General features: G+C 40.0%; 1 protein-coding gene across 30 annotated transcripts in view; it reads right to left on the bottom strand.

The window, feature by feature from the left end:
• The window catches only part of NRXN3 (neurexin 3), a 1006895-nt gene that overhangs the window by 257427 nt on the left and 728162 nt on the right, over positions 1–21306 (bottom strand). For all 30 annotated transcript variants that reach the window (XM_075711856.1, XM_075711855.1, XM_075711861.1 and 27 more), the window contains one exon: positions 17974–18155. In XM_075711856.1, the coding sequence (XP_075567971.1) occupies positions 17974–18155 (182 nt within the window). The remainder of the gene's footprint in view (positions 1–17973; positions 18156–21306) is intronic.

Here is a 21306-nt window from a genome sequence, read left to right as displayed (position 1 = left end):
TGCCTTGCTATCACCAGTTACACTCAGTCCCCTCAGTGAGGCAACAAATTTGCAAGGGGTGGAGGGTACGGCCAGTAGACAGCAGTTTCTCTCTGCTGCTCCTTCCTTCTTACACTTTTCCTCTTCTCCAGTGTGGGCTCTCCACAGACCCGTTCCTTTGGGAATACCCATCTGCTCCAGCATGGGGTCTTCCGTGGGCTGCAGTGGCTATCTCTGCCACGAAGCACTTCCTCCTTCTCCTCTCACCTTGGTTACCTCTGCTGTTTATCACCCCTTTCCCCCCCACCTCTTCTTCTTGGCAGTTTCTGCCATTTCTTGAAAATGCTTTCAAAGAGATGCCACTGGCTTGGCTGATGTGCTCAGCTGTGTCCTGCAGTGGTTTCGGAGCCAGTTGAGTCTGGCACAGGGCAGCCCCAGAGAGGCCACCCTGCAGCTACCACCTTGCCATTTACATCCAAAACATGGTTTTACATATATGATATGATACAATCAGATGGCTGCACAGCCCCCTCTCTTGCTGCTCCTAGTGGCATTTAAACAAGCTGTATTCACATCTGCGGATACACCACATTTGCAGCAGATTATTTTTGCAGAGATTTGCCTGCTTATGCTAGAATTCGTAATGCTTCCTGTCATCTCTGGACCTAATTTATACACCCAAGACAGTGCAGTTTGACAGCAAAGTGGACAACAGGATCTTTAGTCCAGGCAATATAAGCCACAAGTCCCAAATTATGCAGGGAGTAATTTTTTTGTTCTCATTTTACGTTAGTGACAAGAACAACTGTTCTCCCTTTCACTATTCCATTTGGCAAAAATATACTTCCAGTGAAGGCAGGCAATGCCACGAGGCATCACAGTTGGTAAAACCAGAAAGCAACAATCCCACCAGAGAGCACAGCCCTGCAGATGAACTCACCCTGCCCCGTATCTGCCTGGTTTCAGGAACTTACCACCTATTCCAATAGGCAGGACGTAGAAAGAATATGTTCTGGTTGTACTACAGTCCAAAAAAACCACATCAACATTAAAAATTAATGACTTCTTAAAAAGTCCTAAATGATGCCCAGCAGCTAAAGCTTTGAGCTCTTCAACTAGCTCAAATGCATTCTTCAGACCTGGCCTTGCCCGGGTGATACAAGTGACCTCGTAATCCCCAAACCACTTACTGTGCCAGCAGTTCTGGGAAAGGAGGAACGCAATTCATCCTTCCAGAAAAAGGGTTGCTTTTGACACAGGAATGCAAACATGAAAAGCAAGAAGCTTCTGTAAGAAGCTAAATTAATTTTTTCCTTTGGCATCCAAAGAACCAGCAGCTATCCAGTGACTATCATCAGTACTGAGTGCCACCTTCATGGGTACCTCCAAATCAGGAACTTCTCTCAGTGAGCACTGGGGAACATGCATGATGAGCTGAATTCTAGCACAACTCCATGAATGCTAATGGAAGGATCGTGCACTCATAATACCCTTGTGGAAATCAAAATTTGCCTCAACAATAATCATAGAATCATAGAATCTTTTAGGTTGGAAAAGACCTTTAAGATCATCCAGTCCAACCATTAACCTACACTACCAAGTCCACACTAAAACAAGCAAGGGTAGACTAGACTAAACCATGTCCCAAAGTGCCACGTCTACCCGTTTTTTCAACGCTTCCAGGGATGATGACTCCACCACCTCTCTGGGCAGCCTGTCCCAATGCTTGACTACCCTTTCCGTGAAGAAATTTTTCCTAATATCCAATCTAAACCTCCCCTGGCACAGCTTGAGCCCATTTCCTCTTGTCCTATCGCTAACTACGTGGGAGAAGAGACCAACACCCACCTCGCTACAACCTCCTTTCAGGTAGTTGTAGAGAGTGATAAGGTGTCCCCTCAGCCTCCTCTTCTCTAGGCTAAACAACCCCAGTTCCCTCAGCCACTCCTCATAAGGCCTGTGCTCCAGACCCTTCACCAGCTTCCTTGCCTTCTCTGAACACGCTCCAGCACCTCAATATCTTTCTTGTACTGAGGGGCCCAAAACTGGATACAGTATTCCAGGTGTGGCCTCACCAGCGCCCAGTACAGGGCAACAATCACCTCCCTGCCCCTGCCGGCCACACTATTCCTGATACAAGCCAGGATGCTGTTGGCCTTCTTGGCCACCTGGGCACACTGCTGGCTCATGTTCACAACCACAATATATTTAAAAGTCTTTTAAAAACAAGAATTTGACATTTTTGCTCAAGGCCATGTTTTATTCAAAGAAGAAAGCAATGAGAATCAGGCACCATGTACATCTCAATGCAGCAATATCAAGAAGCCTACTGGATTATCATCACTTTGGTTACAATGATGTGTGTCAGATAACCAGGAGTTATGCAGAGAAGTCTGAAAGCACTATGAAATATTTCAATGAAGTGGGAAAAAGAGCTCACATTCCTCCTTTTTGCCTATTTCTACATTTTAAAAGGCAAAATACTCCTTCTCTGTAGCTATATAAAGCTCTCCTTTTCCCTAGATATTACTTCTTTTCACAGCCAGTTTTGTAACCTAAGTTTTTCATTAAGGAAATGAGTCTGCTAACAAATAGCTCTTGTGAGAGAAGGAGTAGGGTAAGCAGGAAATGCATTGTGCAGCTGATCAAGGGTTGTTAAGACATACCCGAAGTAAATCAATATTGGGTGCACTGCTTCAAAATTTTTTGCAACAAGGTATTACCTTCTGTCCTCAAAGAGCAGTGATCATCCTTCAGTGCAGCTGCTCACATTGTAAGTGAGGTCTTTTCAATTATCTCAAAGGCCAGATTTACCATGCTCTATTCACAAGTTCACAAGCCGATTAGCAACCATCTTGGGAATCACTGCAAGGTTCCAAACTACACGTCCTCTCTGATACAGGTTTTATAAACTGAGCCAACATGTCATCTAATGTTTCAAAATGCTTATTTCCTAGACTGACAATAGAAAACCAGAGGACAGCCCCTCTTCCTTCTAACCCAGCATCATCATTTAATACCAGCTGCCACTGAAAGCTGGAAAAATATGAGTGCTCAGGGAAAGGAATTACATACACCAAGTGTTGAAGTTATGATGAACACCACCACATTGGATGGGAACTTAAAACCTTTGGCTGAGAATGTGTCTTTTGAACTGATCACACTGTACTGCTGTAAAAGGATTTTGAAACAAATGTGACTGGATGACATCTGCATGCAGATGCACTGAGTTGTGTCTACACAGCCAACCAAGCTCAGAACCAAACACAAAGTACAAAAGAGACCCAACACAACTTGCAAAGACCCAACTTGGGTGTACAACAAAGTAGCAATGCTTATCTGGTGCTGCAGCTGAGTGAATAAATCCTCCTGAACATAGCTGAACATTCAGGTGCAGAAGCAGTGAAATCTGCCTGCAGCTGCAACTTCTGGACTTGTATGTTTGAATTTGCATTAGCCCTGGGACGTCTTCACGATGTCCCATTGTGCTACTCAGATAGGCCAGAAGAGCCTGGAGGGATTGATGGGGAGTTGCCGACACAAAGCACAGGCAATACAATTCCTCTCTGTAAATGCAGCTGACAGATAAACATCAAAACCAGAAAGGAGCTGAAGGACAATATTGGCACAAAACAAATGGAAGTTAAACAGACATACATGAATACATATAGATTGGAAAACAAGTTAAACTTTAAAACTGTAGGAAAAAAATTATTTTGGAACAGCATTTCAAGAGAAATATAAGAAGCAGAAAACCAGAAGGGATGAGGTAGATCTGATACAGCCAGAAAAGCAGCATTGATGGTGCAATTGCCTATAAAGGTAGGGGACTGGACTTGATGAACCACAGTCCCCCCACCCCATCCTGTGCTCCTAAATTAAGATGTACAGCCAGCAACTCTGAAAACCTCATCCATTTGTGAAGCTCCAAAACTAAACAGTGATTTTTTTTTTCCCCCATCAGAAAGCCAGCACGTTTGTTACACAGGAAACAAATTCTGATCAGAAGACAAAATGGTAAGGATTTTAAAATCAGTTTCAAGCAAAACAGTTTTCTAACATATAAGATAGTCTGAGCGATGTCTTTTTCCTACAAACACCAATCAAAATGGAGTTTACCTCATTTTAAAAACTTAAGGTACTTCACAGCAAGCATTATAGGATGACCATATTTAATTTGGCTTCCTACAGGTTAAGATTTGAAGAAATATAAACGAGAAACCACATCCTCCTTCCTTTCTCCACAGAAACACAGAGCAGAGAAGACAAGAATACAGTGTAAGGGCTTGAAAATACCACAACAGTAAGAACCACATTTCTGCATTAAAAGAAACAGAGAAGACTTGCACATGTAAGGACATATAAGTAGTTTGACATAACAAATACAAGAAGAGAATTATCCAGTCTCACAACCAGAGAGAATCAGTACAGTTAGATGCTAATAAATCACAGGAAAATCCTTTCCGTGTAACAGAACAATGAACTAAAATTCCTCTTGTAAAACCCTCCTGAAACTGTAAGGGTACAAAATCAAATCTTAGTGGTGATTGAAGGCAGTAGTTCTGTAAAACCATTATCTGCAGAAAGGTACTGACAGTCCCACACTCCCCAGGATGTTGGATGCTGTGGAGTCTAAGCTTACACATTCAACATGATCAGACTTCCTTCTTCAAATGACCCTTCCTGCCCAAACTCTTCAGTACGCTTCTACAACACCACCCAGAAAACAGCCCCCAAAGGGAACCCCTACCTCTCCCTTGACACACCCCTAGTCGCGTAGCTTAATTACTTTTTGGCAAGTCCCAAGTTTTTTCCACATGTTGCCCAGCTCATTTTATGAGAAGATCCAGTGGCTACTACTGGAATGCTGTATTAACCTCTCTGTTTTGTTGTGGAGATACATTTACTTCAAGCTGCAATGCTGCAGCATGTGTTGCCCACCTGAATTATGCCAAAAGATCATTGCCCAGTCTGTCTTAACGTAGTTGGGATACAACATACCATCTACTAAAGAATAACCTGCAGATAACAAGAATGTTTGTAAAAATTGTTTTAGCAATGCACCCAAAGACAGACTAGATCCTTTCCTCTTAAACAAGTGGGAAATGCCTGAAAAGTCAGAGGATCTCATTCCTGTCGCTAGTTAAAACAGTATACTAGAAGCATGACATGGTTCCCTACAGAACTGGTTAATCCCACCATCTCTTTAAGGCTGAGCAGCATCATACTAAAGGGTTTTACATGATCCAAAACTTGAAATCCTGTATGTGGTCCTGGCTTTCAGATGAGGTTGTCTAAAAATAATAGAATAAGAGAGACAGGATAAGATAGCAAAGGAAGCCTGAGTCAGTATAAGATACTTTTCTTTGTCATGCTTAATGATTTCTATTACCCAGCTTCCAGAAACCGCACACCTGACATAAGTAATTGACAAGAATAAAGAATAAGCTAAAACAGGCACTGTATGCACTGAAAGTAGATTTGGACAGTCAGAGCTAGTAATTTGCTTGGTTATCAGGTACAGGCAAGAACACGCTCGGCTGATGCTTTACACTGGCCCAAATTATACCAGTTATATCAGGCAGTCAGTCTCTTTCTGTAGGCTGCAAATTGCTTAAACAAAGCACCAGGAATTTAACGGTAGCAGAAAAAAAAAAAAGATACGCCAAGATATTCAAGAGAGCTTTCACACTACATAAGCTTTACTTCAACTGGGTTTCAGACTGTGTGTTTGCAGTCTCCCCCATCCCACTTCTTTTACATAAGGAGATGGAAGAGGAAAATGCCTGTATCATGTATTTAACATAAAAGCCTTTCAAATCAGCAGGAAGCCTTCAGTTCAATCATGCTTTATGTACTGAAAGGTTAACTAACGGGAGAGGCTTATTAGCACAAATAATACCACTTCAGCCTACAATCCCAACAACACAAGCTAAGTAGGTTCAGGCCCCATCAGCATTTAAATAGGGAGAAAAAACAGACAACAACAAAAACACCACACACCACCTGCTGCTGTAAAATTGGTCTGCAGGTGTTGTGGGCAACCACAGGTGTTGTGGGCAACCGCAGGTGTTGTGGGCAACCGCAGGTGTTGTGGGCAACCGCAGGTGTTGTGGGCAACCGCAGGTGTTGTGGGCAACCGCAGGTTTCCAAGGGTACTACCCTTGGCCCAGCTGCTGGTATTGAACAACTCTCACAGAATGGAGAAGGAAGCACTGTGAAGCCTTCTGATTTAAGAAAATATGAACATTCAGAGCCAGCCAGCTCCAATTCTGAGGCAATAGCTCTAGTTACATCATTTCATCTCTAATGCCTGCATTTTCTTATTCTATAAGGATGTTCATGTGCACCTTTCAAAGAGATATTTGATGTATTGTGACTGTACGGATGTTTTAAAATGAAATGCTGTCGTGGTTTAGCCCCAGCCAGCAACTGAGCACCACGCAGCCGCTCGCTCACTCACCCTAACCTGATGGGATGGGGGAGGGAATCGGAGGAGTAAGAGTGAGAAACACTCCTGGGTTGAAATAAGAACAGTTTAATAATTGAAACAAAATAAAGTAAAATAGTAGTAATAATAATAACAATATAATAATAACAGTAATAATAATATACAAAGCAAGTGATGCACAGTGGAACTGCTCACCACCTGCCGACCGATAACCCAGACAGTTCCCGAGCAGCGATCGCTGCCCCCAGCCAACTCCCCCCAGTTTATATACTGAGCATGACATTATATGGTATGGAATAGCCCTTTGGTCAGTTTGGATCAACTATCCTGGCTGTGCCCCCTCCCAGTTTCTTGTGTACATGGCAGAGCATGGGAAGCTGAAAAGTCCTTGACTAGCATAAGCAGTACTTAGCAACAACTAAAACATCAGTGCGTTATCAGCATTATTCTCCTACTACATCCAAAACACAGCACCATGCCAGCTACTAGGAAGAAAATTAACTCTATCCCAGCCAAAACCAGGACAAATGCATATATATGTTTTAGGCATCATAACAACAGTTAAGGCAATGTTTCTGAATAAGAACTGTGCCCCTTTCTTGAAAACTCATGGTCAGAGAAACTCAGAAGGACTTCTAGCCAAACTCCAGTTCAGTGCAATTTCTCCTCAAAATTGTCCTGCAGTGTCCTGGTAGAACAGAAAAAGCAGCATTCTCTTTCATTTCCCACGTAAAACTGCAGGACCAGTCTTTCATGTTCTCTAGAACAGCTGATTCTCACCCCAGAACCAGCTGCATATGAGTGATCAAGTTATCTTTTCCCTGCACTGAGTTTTGAAATCCTCTAAAATTAAAGTCATAGCACAAACAGTGTGTAGCCTTGTTTGGATTAGATCAAGTTTATATTTTGCTAGTAAGATCCAATAATATGTTCCTGTTTAAGTTGTTCTTCCTAGAGGCTTAATAGAGAAACAATTAGTTTTGCTGTAGCTGATGTTGTACCAAACAGTTGTTAACCTTTGATGAGAAGGTTACATGAGATACCAAGCCAGGGGTAAATTAAGCTGACAATTGCCCTTGTTTAATTGCTTCTGAGTGGTACTCAGTATGTTTGAATGTGCAGTGATTTATTATCATACCCTGCTGCTATCCATTAACACAAAGATCAAGAATTTTATTTTACTTTTTTGATGCAACCATAGAGAAGGTGATAAAGGCTTTAATTACAAACAGATTTAATCTACAATCTATTAGTGCAATTTATCCAAGCATACAGAACTAAGACAAGCTTGTTCAGACCAACCCATAAGTTTGATGTTTCTTGTAAGAGAGAAAAATATATATTGCCAATTGTTACTAGAGTCTACAAATATAAAAGATTTTAGCCTCTTTCAGAATGAACACTAAAAAACCTCACACTTATCTCCTTCAGGTCTTGGATATTTCAAGAAAAGAACTTCACTGGAGATTGTCTGGGTTTGTTTCTTTGACCCAGCTGGAAAAGAAACCCCACACTGCTTCACTCCTTTGTATTTAGTACTTAAAAAGAAAAACATTAAGAAGCCAAATCTCAAATTTTCTCAGCATCAAAAAAAGGCCCAGTATTTCCTGGTTTACTCACTCACTGAAAAGACTGTGTGACAAAATGTGAAAATCCCAATTATTAGTTCTGAAATACTAAGAGGAAGTACTGCAAAATAATAAAAGCAATTCAGCTCAAGTTTTACTGAAATTATGATATATAATATAGTGCTAGATGACATATTCTACATAAACATTATAGTCACAGGAGAGAGTAAAATAAGTATTAAGCCAAACCCAGTATCTGTTTATACACTGTACAAGAACAAGCAATAACATAACATGTATTGCCATACAGGGTCTTTGGATAGATACTGTGAGATGCTCTGAGATTTGATCATTTAACACCTAATAGGAATTCATAGAACCACAACAAATACTTTAACAAGCCTTCAAAAATTAAACAAGTTTCAAGCTTCAGAATGTATTTTAAACAGAGTCTATATATTTAGGGATGAGTCTCTCACACAAGCAAGCCTGTTAAGATTTTTGCTTCTGATTAGGAAGGTATTTTTTATTTCTGCACTCACACTGAATTACTAGGGTCTGACTTTGCAAGATGTACAACACTAAAATAGGCAAGTGTGTATTCTGAAAAAGATGCTGTTAATTCTGTCCACTATACCAAACCATGATCTTATTAGTAGAAGTCTGCTTCCTTGGTGAAGCAGCAAAACTCTCTCTTTTAATGGAAAAATCAGCAAAGGTAGTGTATTTAGTTACCCGTATCTTTAAGCCAGGTTTCACAAAATTACCCATGTAACTTCCCATTGATTCTTCCTCCATCTCCTCCAATTCTTAATTTTCACTCTCCATTGTCCAGCTGAACTCAGCTGCTCTACAGAGCCAAAGCCCCAAGATTATTTTCAGATTTGTGACTAATCAGGCTAACTTGTGGTCCAACTGGCAATTTTACCATTCACGCTAACATTGCCCTCCCAGCTCTTTCTTCCATATCTCTGACCAGCTTCACATCCTTCAATAACAACAGCGAAAGCACGAGGATCTATGCACAAACTGTCACTGAGTGAGGAGTTAATGAATCCCTCTATCAAAGCACTGAGCTTCCATGCTGCCTGAATGGAGCTAGGGATCTAAAAATCCATCATCTTCAGCCACAGGACATCAGTGCGCTATTTCCTGCACCACTGCATTCAGCTACATACGGTCATTCATACACCTGGTACAGGCACTGGCAACAAGGCAGGGACTGAAGCTCAAAAGTCATTGAGGTAACTTGATGAGGCATAGTGCCAAACTGCGCCAGCCATAAACAGGAACGCTGGGGTGAGAAGCTCCTTAACCTTCAAAGGCTTAGTTTCAACTCATGATCTCCTACCACAGACACTCTTTCCTGAGAGCTAGTAGATAAAATAGATGGACCACTCCTATGCATAATGTAAACTAGATCAAATATATTAAAAATGGATTTTTAACCACCTTTTCAAAATAAAAACAGAAGTAACAATAACACATTTTAAAGCTGTTTTGAAAACTGAAGGTCCATTTTCTTTCTTCAAATTAGTTTTCCTTTACTAATTCTTCTGCGCTGTAGGGAACAATAAATGCAGCGTGCACAAACACATGGGACTTTGTAGACCCAAAGAGTTTAGAAAAGGACAGGAAAAGATTGAGGGCATTTTCAGACAGGATCCTTGAGTGTTTAAATAGAACACTTTCATTAAAAAACAAAATTAAAAAGTCAGGATCTTTGGCAATTTTACACCAGCTGACAAAACAGCCACTGATGTGCATACCTCAAATTTAAGGCTCATTCAGATACAGCCTCTCACAGTCAAAATAATGATGCTGAAGTCTTATACATTTGCCATGTTTTTTTATTCTATAAACCTGACATAACTGGCAAGCAGTTTTCTTATGCTCCATTTTTTGTGTGGACGATACACACGTAGTAGCCTCTTTGTACGTCAGGTATTTTCAAAGTACTTGGTCAGGAACAGAGGGCCTCTTCCAGGTAAAGACTATGTGCGACTGGTTGACCCTGGCCAGTAACTAAACACCCACTCAGCTCTCAGCCATTCACTCTCTCCACAGTGGGATAGGGGAGAAAATCAGAAGGGCAAAAGTAAGAAAACTTGTGGATTGAGATAAAGGCAGTTTAACAAGCAAGGCAAAACCTCACTACTTCCCATTGGCAGGCAGATGTTGACCCAATTCCTGGTAAGGGGGGTTCTCAGCACACATAATGGTTACTTGGAAAGACACAGGCCATAACCACCAGCATCCTCTCTCCCTTTCCCTGCATTTTTATTGCTGAGCACAACATTTTATGGTATGGAATGTCCCTTTGGTCAATTTGGGTTAACTGTCCCGGCTGTGTTCCTTTCCAAATTCCTGTGCACCCTCAGACAGACTTCTGAATTTATTGCGGTTTGTCTCTTGACTTACAAGTTAGCCTTTAGGGTAATTTTACCATCCTCAAATTTCTTCAATAATAAATCATGTGCACTAAGCATGTCGTGATAGACATGAAAAAAAGCCAACTGTAATATATATGAAGTACAAAGAAATTCATCCCTACAGCATGCACCACACCTTATTACACAAAGACAGCAAATGGATTTGCATCTCAGTGGAATGCCTGTTATGCCTTTGGATAGGGTTTTTATGAAGAAAATATCTTTGTTATCCATACCACCAATACATTGGTCTTCTGCTCACTTTCTTAGTTTTTGGTATTTAAATTACACATTCATCTCATTTTTTCAGCTATTTCCCCCCTTGTCCAGAGAAGCCACAATTCTGGGCAGTTTTGTGTCCTCTTGCAAACAAATTCAAGTAATCTAAAAATTTACCAGTCATCAACTAGAAATTACTTTTCCATCTAAGGAAAAGTAGTAACTGACTGTATGCATGCTGTTAATATGCTTCAATGTTGATTGACGCAGATGCATTTAAATCATCTTCTTGTGATCAACATAAAGAAATGGAGTGCAATTAAGATGCAAGTCTCAGCTGAAGATGACTGCCATCCTAAGCAAAAAGACAGACATGACTTACAACTTACATTTGTTAATATAAATAATTATAGAAAGGAGATAAACACTTGTGCTGTACTCTGTGTGATCCTCAGAACCCATCTGCAATGCAATAGCTCAATACTTGTTCGAGTCTCCTAAGTTACCCATTGTTGCAAGGGGACAGTACTACCACCCCAGTCCTTGTGGTGCCAGCACTCTATGTGGCCCATGCAGCTAAGTGGAAACCTACTCCATTGCACACAGTGGAGGTTCCGCTGGTGATGCCAGATACTCTTTAAGGTACTGCAGTGTACATATATATGTCACATCTTATATGAGGACTATCTTGCCAATCCCCAGTTACCTTAAATAATATGCAACCTGAATTAGGTTAAAGGCATCCATAACTACTTAGTCGTAACTTCAAGAATCGGCAAACCATGGCTACAAATGTTTATGAAAGATATATATGAAGAAATGAAAGACAGGCTCTGCTGAATCTTCAATACAATATATTAAATCAGAACAGTTATCCCACTCCCTCATTCAGCTCACTTGCCATCTTGCCTGGTATGTTAGCAGTCATGGTTTCAAGTCTTCGTGCATATGTTAATCCTCAGGTTGCACCTAATAAAGACAACGTATTGAGAAGTCTCTGCCAGAGAACTTATCCCTAACAGAAACCTACGTTCAGATAGTTTTTATACGTTACTAATTACAGGAGACCTGCAGAGTACTCCCTCAGATAGGTTGCTAGATTGTGTCTTGGTGGAAAACGTCTTTAGACCTTCTAAGGATTCAGACAGTATCATCTGCTGCTTGAAATCTCATCCTAATTCCCTCCTTCACCAGTAGGCAGTCTAGCCACTCTCATTCATTAGTTGTTCACTTCCTCAGCTAAACGTGTTACACAAGATAGTGTCTCCTATACCCAGCCAGTGAACAATTTCTTGCTTCAACAAAGAAGCCTCTGCCCCACTTCACCTTTTGGTGATCCACTGGCATGCTTCAGTATAAAACATCTTTCACTGAGTGATCTTTAAAGGCCCTTTCCAACCCGAACTGTTCTATCATTCTATTCTATGATTCTATGAATACATATTCCATACCAGTCTGCAGGTACTCATAATTTGTATAAATGTAATTAGGAGAAATGTACACAGTTCTTTACTGCTTCTTGAATGAAGTGAGACATGACGGGCTTTAAACACTTTGGAACTGATAATTGCTTATGGGACGCTGATGCTCAACCACTTCTGGTATATTCCAAGAACTGTATCAAACTCAAAGACTTACTTTATACTGGATAAAAGCCTGGAAAGGCAAGAATAATAGTACTATTCCAAATGCACATCAATGCAAACAAGATGAAGATATGGTGAAGTTATTTGTATTCACAAAAATTAAACTCAAACAAACTACGAATTTTATACAAGAATAAAAAAAAGGAGGTCTAACATCGTGGAACACACACTTTAAGAGACAACTGTAATCATAAAGGCAGCTAAAAAAGCAAAACACAAGATAGGAGATCGAAGCAGATCGCCCAATTTTTTTCCGTGGTTTATAGCCTCTGTACATACACTGCCTGCAAAATAAAACACGCTAGTCGTAAGGAAACCCTCTTATTTCTACTTTCTTGGGTATAAAATGTAACCCTTTTAATGTCCACTCCAAATTTGGCCTAAGAAAGGCTGAAGTATTTTACATCAAGGTGATTTTGGTTATAGAAAGGTAAAACACAAACTACATTTATTATCTCAGTCTAGCCCTTGAGATATTCAGTTCATCATACACCCTCAGTGTTTATCCTTCTCCTGATTCCAATTCTTCTACTACTACTCTCTCTGCTCAGATGACATGGCACTGCAGCATGGCACTGCAGTTTTGGAGGGAGTCTCCAGGAGACTCCTTGTACAGAGGAGCCAGAATTGTCTCTACAACCATAAAGCCCAAACACAGACTTCGGCCAATCACAGCGTAACTGAACAAATCTGGCAGAACATACATGTACATTTTCTTCCATTTATACTCATTCTCATTTAGTAATGCCATCTTTCACTCAGGGAAGACTTTCTTGTACTTATTGCTTCAAAATCAGAATGTTCTACATCAAACTCTGTAGCTTTCAGTTGCAGCCTCGTGCTAACTGATGGATCCCCATTAGCTTGGGACTACTTAAGCAAAAGTCCTCCCAAAGTCACTAGTATTTTTGCCCAAGCCTAGAGTTTACTTTTTATAAGCAATTCAGAAACTGGACGAGTCTCACAACACTAATCTGAAGAGCCAGAGGTGAGATGACAGTTTACAATACACATCAAAATGAAAGACTGCAGAATAAACCAGCAGTGCACATGGAGGGCGATTTCTCTCTCCATAGTCATCACAAGAACAATATCCATCATCACCTGCAGCTGTCTTCCTCTCCCCATTTGATCTCTATGAAGATTTTTGCATGTTGTAAATCACAAAATAGGTGTGGTAGTGTAAGGTGAATGAACATAGGGAAACATTCAACCACAACTCATACATGTACTCTTTTAAGCATCCGTTGCGGAAGGCAGTTTTCTGGTATAGGTTTAGACTTGGTGCTTTGAATGAACTGTCGGAGGGGTGGGGGATGGGAATGGGGAGAATTTCATAAGGAGGGATTTGATGCTATAACAACACTGTCTTTCCATGCGCTACAGTCTGTTCACACAAACACCTCATGCTTCATATACGACATTGATCTGGATGATATGCTGTCCATTTTTGCAGGGCTGCCAGCTTATACTTCATCGTAAATCAGGAGAGAAAATAGTTTCAGAGGCTGTAATTTTTTGTCATATAAAACAGACGCCTTAGTCAATAAATTTCCACAATGTCTGAAAGACTCATAATTAAAAAATGAGTCCAAACAGAACAACCGTAAACTAAACAAGCAAATGTGTAACTTGTTAATAAGGTATCTTTTTTTTTTTTACTTTGAATTTTACAAATAGAAAGAGATTATAAGGAAAACTCCAGAACGTAAATGATATTCAAAAAGCAGGCAAACTATTAAAAAGTCTCCCTAGAAGAGTACGAGCCACACTTACAATCTTTAAGAGAGCATCAGATCGTGATAATCCATAGCCAACACTATGAATTTTGGATTAAATTTTAGTTTAGTGACATCCATTAGAAAACAATGATCGCCAGGTGGCTTTTGTCACCTTTTATCACCTACAGAACACCCAGGCAAGTGTGAGGAGGTCAGAATCCAGTAAATAGGATCCAAAATAAAGTCTGTGACTGGAATATTCAGAAAGGCCCCAGAAAAAGAGGTCTCCCCGGTATTCATCCAGGAAAATCCTGCCACTTTTATTATTAGTATTATAATTCAATTTATTAATTTATTAAATTATTGTTATTAAACAATTATTTATTTTATTTTAAATAATTTTTATTTTATTTTATTATTAAATTATTATTAATATAATTATTAAATTATTAAATATAATTGCTCCTGAAAAAGTCAAGTTGCTAAATATACATAAAATAAATTACATTAACATTAGTCTTCCCTGTTTTAATACCTATTTTCTCTTTCTCCTACAATTTGCTTTATTGGTTTAAAATATTTGCATTTTTAAAACTTTATTATCAGTTTAATCTGCTTTCATAGCTCTGATCTACAAATTTATTTTTCCCATATTTCTATTATAATTTGGTCCACACTACCTCGTTTCTCTTGACACTTGAAAATGGCCTAATGGAAGGACAAGGTTTTGAAGAAAGGAAGACAGAGAGAATCTTTGAACACGACAGCACAAAGCACATGGTAGTTTTCAGTTACAAAAGATCTCGGTCTCATGGAAAGTTTGCATGCATTTTGCTAAGTAAGAGGTCCTATATGGTCTTGCATTTTAAATGTCACTTCAAGATACACCTTTCATTTCAGATTTTGACTTTTTCCAAAATAATCCTGATGTAAGCTCACTTCTGTGACTTTGAACTATAAGCCAGAAGTAACAAAGTCTTACAGACATTCAAGAAGCCAATAACATTTTAAAAAGTTCCTCTTCAACTTTTCTATTGCGTATAACAGCATGAGTCTCAGACTACATTCTTTATTTGAACATTTAGGTAGAGTCAGTGATATACATGATGAACAGTAATACCATACTCAGAAGAGCACAGCAGCATGCCTTTGCTCCTCATGAATGACTCACAAATCCTCCTAATCTGTCCTGACCACAAAAGAACAAGAGAAATTAAAGCTGAATCAGTTCTATATTTGCTGCTAGTGAACATTTTCAGGGATAAAATTGGCCAAACTACACAGGAAGCAGTCAACAGAACTTTTAGCGTTAATATCAGCCACAATTAATAGCTTTGATTTAGATATCTGAAATAAACTGAAACTAGCATCACGCCATTCAGAGTAGTTTGAACAAAATATATCAGGAGGAAGCAGAAAAACTTTAATTCCTTTCCTTTCCAAAACTGACTGGGAAGTCATGAACTTTTTTTTTTTTTTTTTTTTTTAAATGAACTCTTACACTTCAGGTTCTATTTGTTTGACTTGTTTCAATCTATACAGCAAAACTGATTATAACATTTTAAAAAAAAATCCCTCGTTAAAAGTTCATTTGGACTCATTTTTAAGGGTAGAGTTGGTCATATTCGAGACCACAGTATAGAGAAAAACTGTGTGCCTTGATCATTAATGCTGAAAAGACTCATTGTGCAAGTTCTTATCTTAATGCAGCATTAAAATTTCCTTTTTGCTACTTGTGTCCATTTCCCCTCTTCCTTCCACCGAGTACCACAAAGAAGAGCCTGACTTCCTGTCCTGGTTTCGGCTGGGATAGAGTTAATTTTCTTCCTAGTAGCTGGCATAGTGCTGTGGTTTGGATTTAGTAGGAGAAGAATGTTGATAACACGATGATGTTTTTAGTTGTTGCTGAGTACTGCTTATGCTAGTCAAGGACTTTTTCAGCTTCCCATGCTCCGCCAGGCGCACAAGAAACTGGGAGGGGGCACAGGCAGAATAGTTGATCCAAACTGACCAAAGGGCTATTCCATACCATATGACGTCATGCTCAGTATATAAACTGGGGGGGGGTGGCCAGGGAGCAGCGATCGCTGCTGGGGAACTGTCTGGGTATCGGTCGGCGGGTGGTGAGCAATTGCATTGTGCATCACTTGCTTCGTGTATCATTATTATTATTATCATTATTATACTGTTACTATTAGCATTACTATTTTACTTTATTTCAATTATTAAACTGTTCTTATTTCAACCCAGGAGTGTTTCTCACTCTTACTCCTCCGATTCTCTCCCCCATCCCATCGGGGTAGGGGGAGTGAGCGAGCAGCTGCGTGGTGCTTAGTTGCTGGCTGGGGCTAAACCACGACACTTCCATTTTCTCTGTAACATCCCGTTAGGCAGCCAAGAGCCACAAGATCCCATCTTAGACTTCTTTTTCTAAGACTGAACAAATTCATATCTCTGCACCTCTCCTCACATGCCAGGCATACTGTTCTCCAGTTAATCGATAGCATTTTAGATGTTGTATTATAACATAAGAAGAATAGACATTCTCTTGCTCAGTCACATCCAATCACTTTTGCTTAATGTGAGTTACGGAATTCCAACCCATTAGGCTTCACATTGTTCACTTTGACAAAGTCTTCTGGTGTTCTTTTTGTTTGGATCTTAAGAACGCAAGAAAAATTGTTTTTCTTAAAAAAATGCCAGGATTTGATCTCACTTTCATTCCAGCACAAAACACAAACTAAATGTTTGGATATATCACAAAAAGACAGAAACCAGAATTGGCGACAGTCTAATGGCTCAAGGCCATATTCTAGCCCATTCAAATGAATCTGAATTTTACAATAAAATTCAAAATAAAACCACTTAAAATGCTGGAACTAGCCTGCAGGTACTAGCCCTGACCCTTGTTTCAGAACCACCCTGCAATATACCCAGTGCTTCAACATGATTCCGAACATGGCAAATTCCAGCAACAGAATAAGACCCTCAGACATTAGGTCTGTGTTTTGGCCCCTGGCATTCCTCCTGTTTACTTATGTCTTCAAGTTGCAGTGAAGTGTCAACAACTCCCCAGCTCATTCAAAACCTGCAAATGGCCCATTCCCCTTCCACTGTGAATTAATGCATAAGACATTGGAAATAATCTGAGCATCAAGTAACATGACCAGCTTCTACCTCTAGTAAACTTCTTGGCTACTTTCTTTACAAAGGAAAACAAAGTAAACAAACCCTCCTCCCCACAAAGCATCACATAGAATAACAAACTCCAAAAGTTTCCAGTCCTAGTGTTCTCATTTTCTCAAATTCAATTCTCCCTAAAGCCACCTTCATTCAAGTTTCCCTATTTTAACATTTGCTCTCACAAAAAAGACTATTTTCTTCTTGCAAAGCCATGCTGTGCTAACAACATTAAATTCTTATTCTTGTGAACTATCTTGCCAAAGCAAGCGTCAGTTGTATCACCTTGAGGATCTGTTCAGTTCCTAACTTTCTCAGCGAGGGGAAAAAAAACCCAACCCTATCACTTCATTTCATTTTTTGCCTTCTGAGAATAGTAACTCTCCACCATAAAATCAGCTGTATTCAGGACTATGCATATCCCACAGCAGATTAGCATGGTTACAAAATGTTCCTACAATTTTTTGATAAACCCTACTGCTAATGAATCTCATAAGGCTTTTTTTGTTGTTGTTTTTTGGGTTTTTTTGCTTGGTTTGGTGTGTGTCCCCTGCCCTGACCCTCTTCCAGCACCAAGACTTGGTTCCCTGTGCATCCTATTCGGTAATTCTACAAATCCCTAAAGAACTAGCTAAGGCAGGCTAATTTCATGAGTGCTGAAGGTATAGAAAGTGCAGAGTATGACACATACTATTTTATAGTAATAGTTTTCTTAAAATGCATATTCAATTAACAGAAACCCAGGTCTGGCATAGACATGGGCCTATCTATACTCACTATATGCAGCTGCAGAAAATCACCAAGCCCAGGGGCACTGTCAATCCGAACAAGAATGCCATCCTTCACAGTTGTGCTGAAGCCCACAGCAAGACGGTCTGTCCTTGTGCTCGGTCTGTCATTAGCTGGCCAGGTGTACAGGATAAGACCTCCACTCTTCCCAAATATATATGTGGCACCAGCTACAAAAGACAAAACCAAAGAAAAAGGTATTAATTACCCATTTCATTCATTTGCCAGCTCTGGTAATAATGTTATGACTTCGGAGAGGAACATAAGCAAGCATATGCTTTCATTAGTTAAAAGGGTGAAATTAATGCCTCCTGCTGGCCAGGCTACTGATAGCCCAAGACAACTCCAAGAAAATTGAGTAGATGATTGAAATATGTATTTCCATACTCAACCAGGTAATAGAAGAGGACAAGGTACTAAAATTCTTCTATTTCGTGACAAATGACATCGTGACACCATTGGATATTGGAATTGATTCCATATGTATTATAAGACACGTGAAATGGTGCTTTAGACTGTCCTCTCCAACTTCTCACGTATATTCTTCCTTCTATAAAATTGTAAGTTTTCCTTTGCAGAGCAATGGCTCTGGAATGCTACATACTTTTTCCAACAGAAGGAGATATGAAGGTGAAATAGCTTTTTATCACACAAAACATACCTGTTCCTTCACCATTAGCCTTGCACCATTAGACTCAATAATAAACAATGATTCCCTCCTTATGGAAAGGTCATCCTTCAGACAAGCATGGACTCAAGATTCACTAATACTTCCAGAGAGTAATCCAAATGTGCATGCATGCTACTCAGAACATCCTCATCTTCCTACACGCATCACAGCAGGGGAACTACAAACAAATAAGCAAGCTTCCTTTTAGGATATAAATCACTCAAGAAATTTCTTCTCTATACAACCTGATGAAGTATATTTCATTAGTTCCTAAATAAAGACAAGCAGCATTTAAGATAAAGGTAAGTGAAGACCTTATCAACAATGAATGATCCAGACAATACCAGACAGGACAGGTTGCCCAGAGAGGTAGCAGAGGCCCCATCCCTGGCAACATTCAAGGTCAGGTTGGACGGGGCTCTGAGCAACCTGATCCAGTTAAAGCTGTCCCTGCTTATGGCAGGGGGGTTGGGCTAGATGACCTCTAAAGGTCCCTTCCAACCCAAAGCATTCTATGATTCTATGACACCACTGTTGGGGAAAAAAAGAAGCCACACCTGTTTCAGAAGCATGGGATACTATCTTATGTAGGGATTCAAAGGGAGTATTTGGCAGCTCTCCTTGAGACTGGGCTTGTCTTCAGCTGAAGACTATTCACGCACAGTGGGAGACTACCCTTTTCTCAACACTTCCTAAGAATTTTGGATATCTAGTCCACATATTTCCAGCATCATTTGTCTTTACAGTGAGCCTGGGAATTTGTTGCTTGACCTTATATTTAAGGACAACACCAAACCTCTCCAAAGCTGAACAGTATCCTCCCACATTCACGAGGGCCACCTGAGCTGAGCAAGACAGACACGCAAGTGAGGAATTATTTTCGCAGATGAAGAAGCTGTGAAGCAAAATCATTTGGAGTTCACCTTCTCACTTGCACTCAACACTCTGAGTTAGCAGCAGGTTTTTATAAAATCAGCCCCTAAGCTTCTTGGAAAATATGGCTAAAATTGCTGTCCTAGACCCAAATCTACAGGCAGGACAGGAACAACACTTCTCAATGCTTCAGCTACTTACTGCATCTCATTTTCTGAGCACTATTACAACAGGTCACAAGCTACAGAACAGTAAGTAAAAATAACCAGCTCCCATTACTGCATCAGAGATGAAATATCTGTAGAAAGCACAGGCAATGTACTGGGTACATTTTCCAGTCTGAGTGAAACTACAACTGATGATCTTTTTTTTTCCCACCATATACCAATCAGCAACATGTATCAAGCAACCTCAAACAGAGTAAATGCAATTAGATACAGAAACAGGTGGGATCATACATGGGTAACTTCTACACTTGCCTACAAAACTGTGGCTCCACTAAAGCTCTTTATGACCTGAATTACAAATAAATACTACATATTAGTAGAAATAATTGATACACTTCACCGTTGCTTAAGAGGCCTCCTCTAGACATCTCAGCACACATTACCAAAACAGACATCAAAGACTCAAGCACACAGAAGGGAAATGATTTGTGAACAGCTGACTCAATGACAGAGTGAAAATGAATCCACATTTCCTTCCTTCCAAGTCTGTGCAGACCCACCAGAACATGCCCAGTAAATTCAAACAAATGTGTCTGAAAATCAGGGTTAGGTAGGAAACTTCACTCATAATTCTGAATTAACAAAACAGCACATTGGCATACTGGAACTATGCACATATATCATTTCAGTTCCAGAAGGATTAATTTTACAGACTGAACTCTTATCTCCTCATTTGGCTTTGAACTCAAGATGCAGGGTGCACGACTACCGAGAAATATGTAGAAAGGAGTTTTGTTTGTCTGTTTGTTTAAATGCATCCCCAACTGTATCTGTAATCTCTTGGTTAGATAGTTGGAGATGACTGGGTAGTGAATTATCTATGGCTTCCCTCCATGCGTAGGTATACCAACAGCCTACTATAAACTACATTACAAACATCCACCCTCAGTTTATTCTAAAAGTTGTGTGTGTTGCATTACAGACTAAAACAAGGCATAGCAATGTGTTAAGTAAAAGAGGATGAGTTAACTCATTGCTGGTAGCTTCATCGATTAAAACCCACTTTCCAAAACTATTCTCACTTGAATTGTAAGTTCTCCTTTTCTTTGTACTGGTTATAGAATCATAGAATTGTTTAGGTTGGAAAAGACCTTTAAGATCATCCAGTCCAACCATTAACCTAACACTACCAAGTCCACCACTAAACTAATTAAGGGTAGAGTAGCAATTTTGTGTTTCCTGGCTTGGTGGCTGGATTATTTTTAATGAAAGTAAAAACTAGGAATCATTAAGGTTGAAAAGGACCTCTAAGATCATCAGTCCAACTATCAACCCAACACCACCATGCCCACTAAACCATGTCCCAGAGTGCCACGTCTACCCGTTTTTTGAACACCTCCATGGATGGTGACTCCACCACCTCTCTGGGCAGCCTGTCCCAATGCTTGACTACCCTTTCCGTGAAGAAATTTTTCCTAATATCCAATCTAAACCTCCCCTGGCATAGCTTGAGCCCATTTCCTCTCATCCTATCGCTAACTACTTGGGAGAAGAGACCAACCCCCACCTCACTACAACCTCCTTTCAGGTAGTTGTAGAGAGCCATAAGGT

This window comes from Pelecanus crispus, chromosome 6 (assembly GCF_030463565.1).
Source record: "Pelecanus crispus isolate bPelCri1 chromosome 6, bPelCri1.pri, whole genome shotgun sequence".
Taxonomy (NCBI): Eukaryota; Metazoa; Chordata; class Aves; order Pelecaniformes; family Pelecanidae; genus Pelecanus; species Pelecanus crispus.
This window is presented reverse-complemented; position numbering and strand designations above follow the sequence as displayed.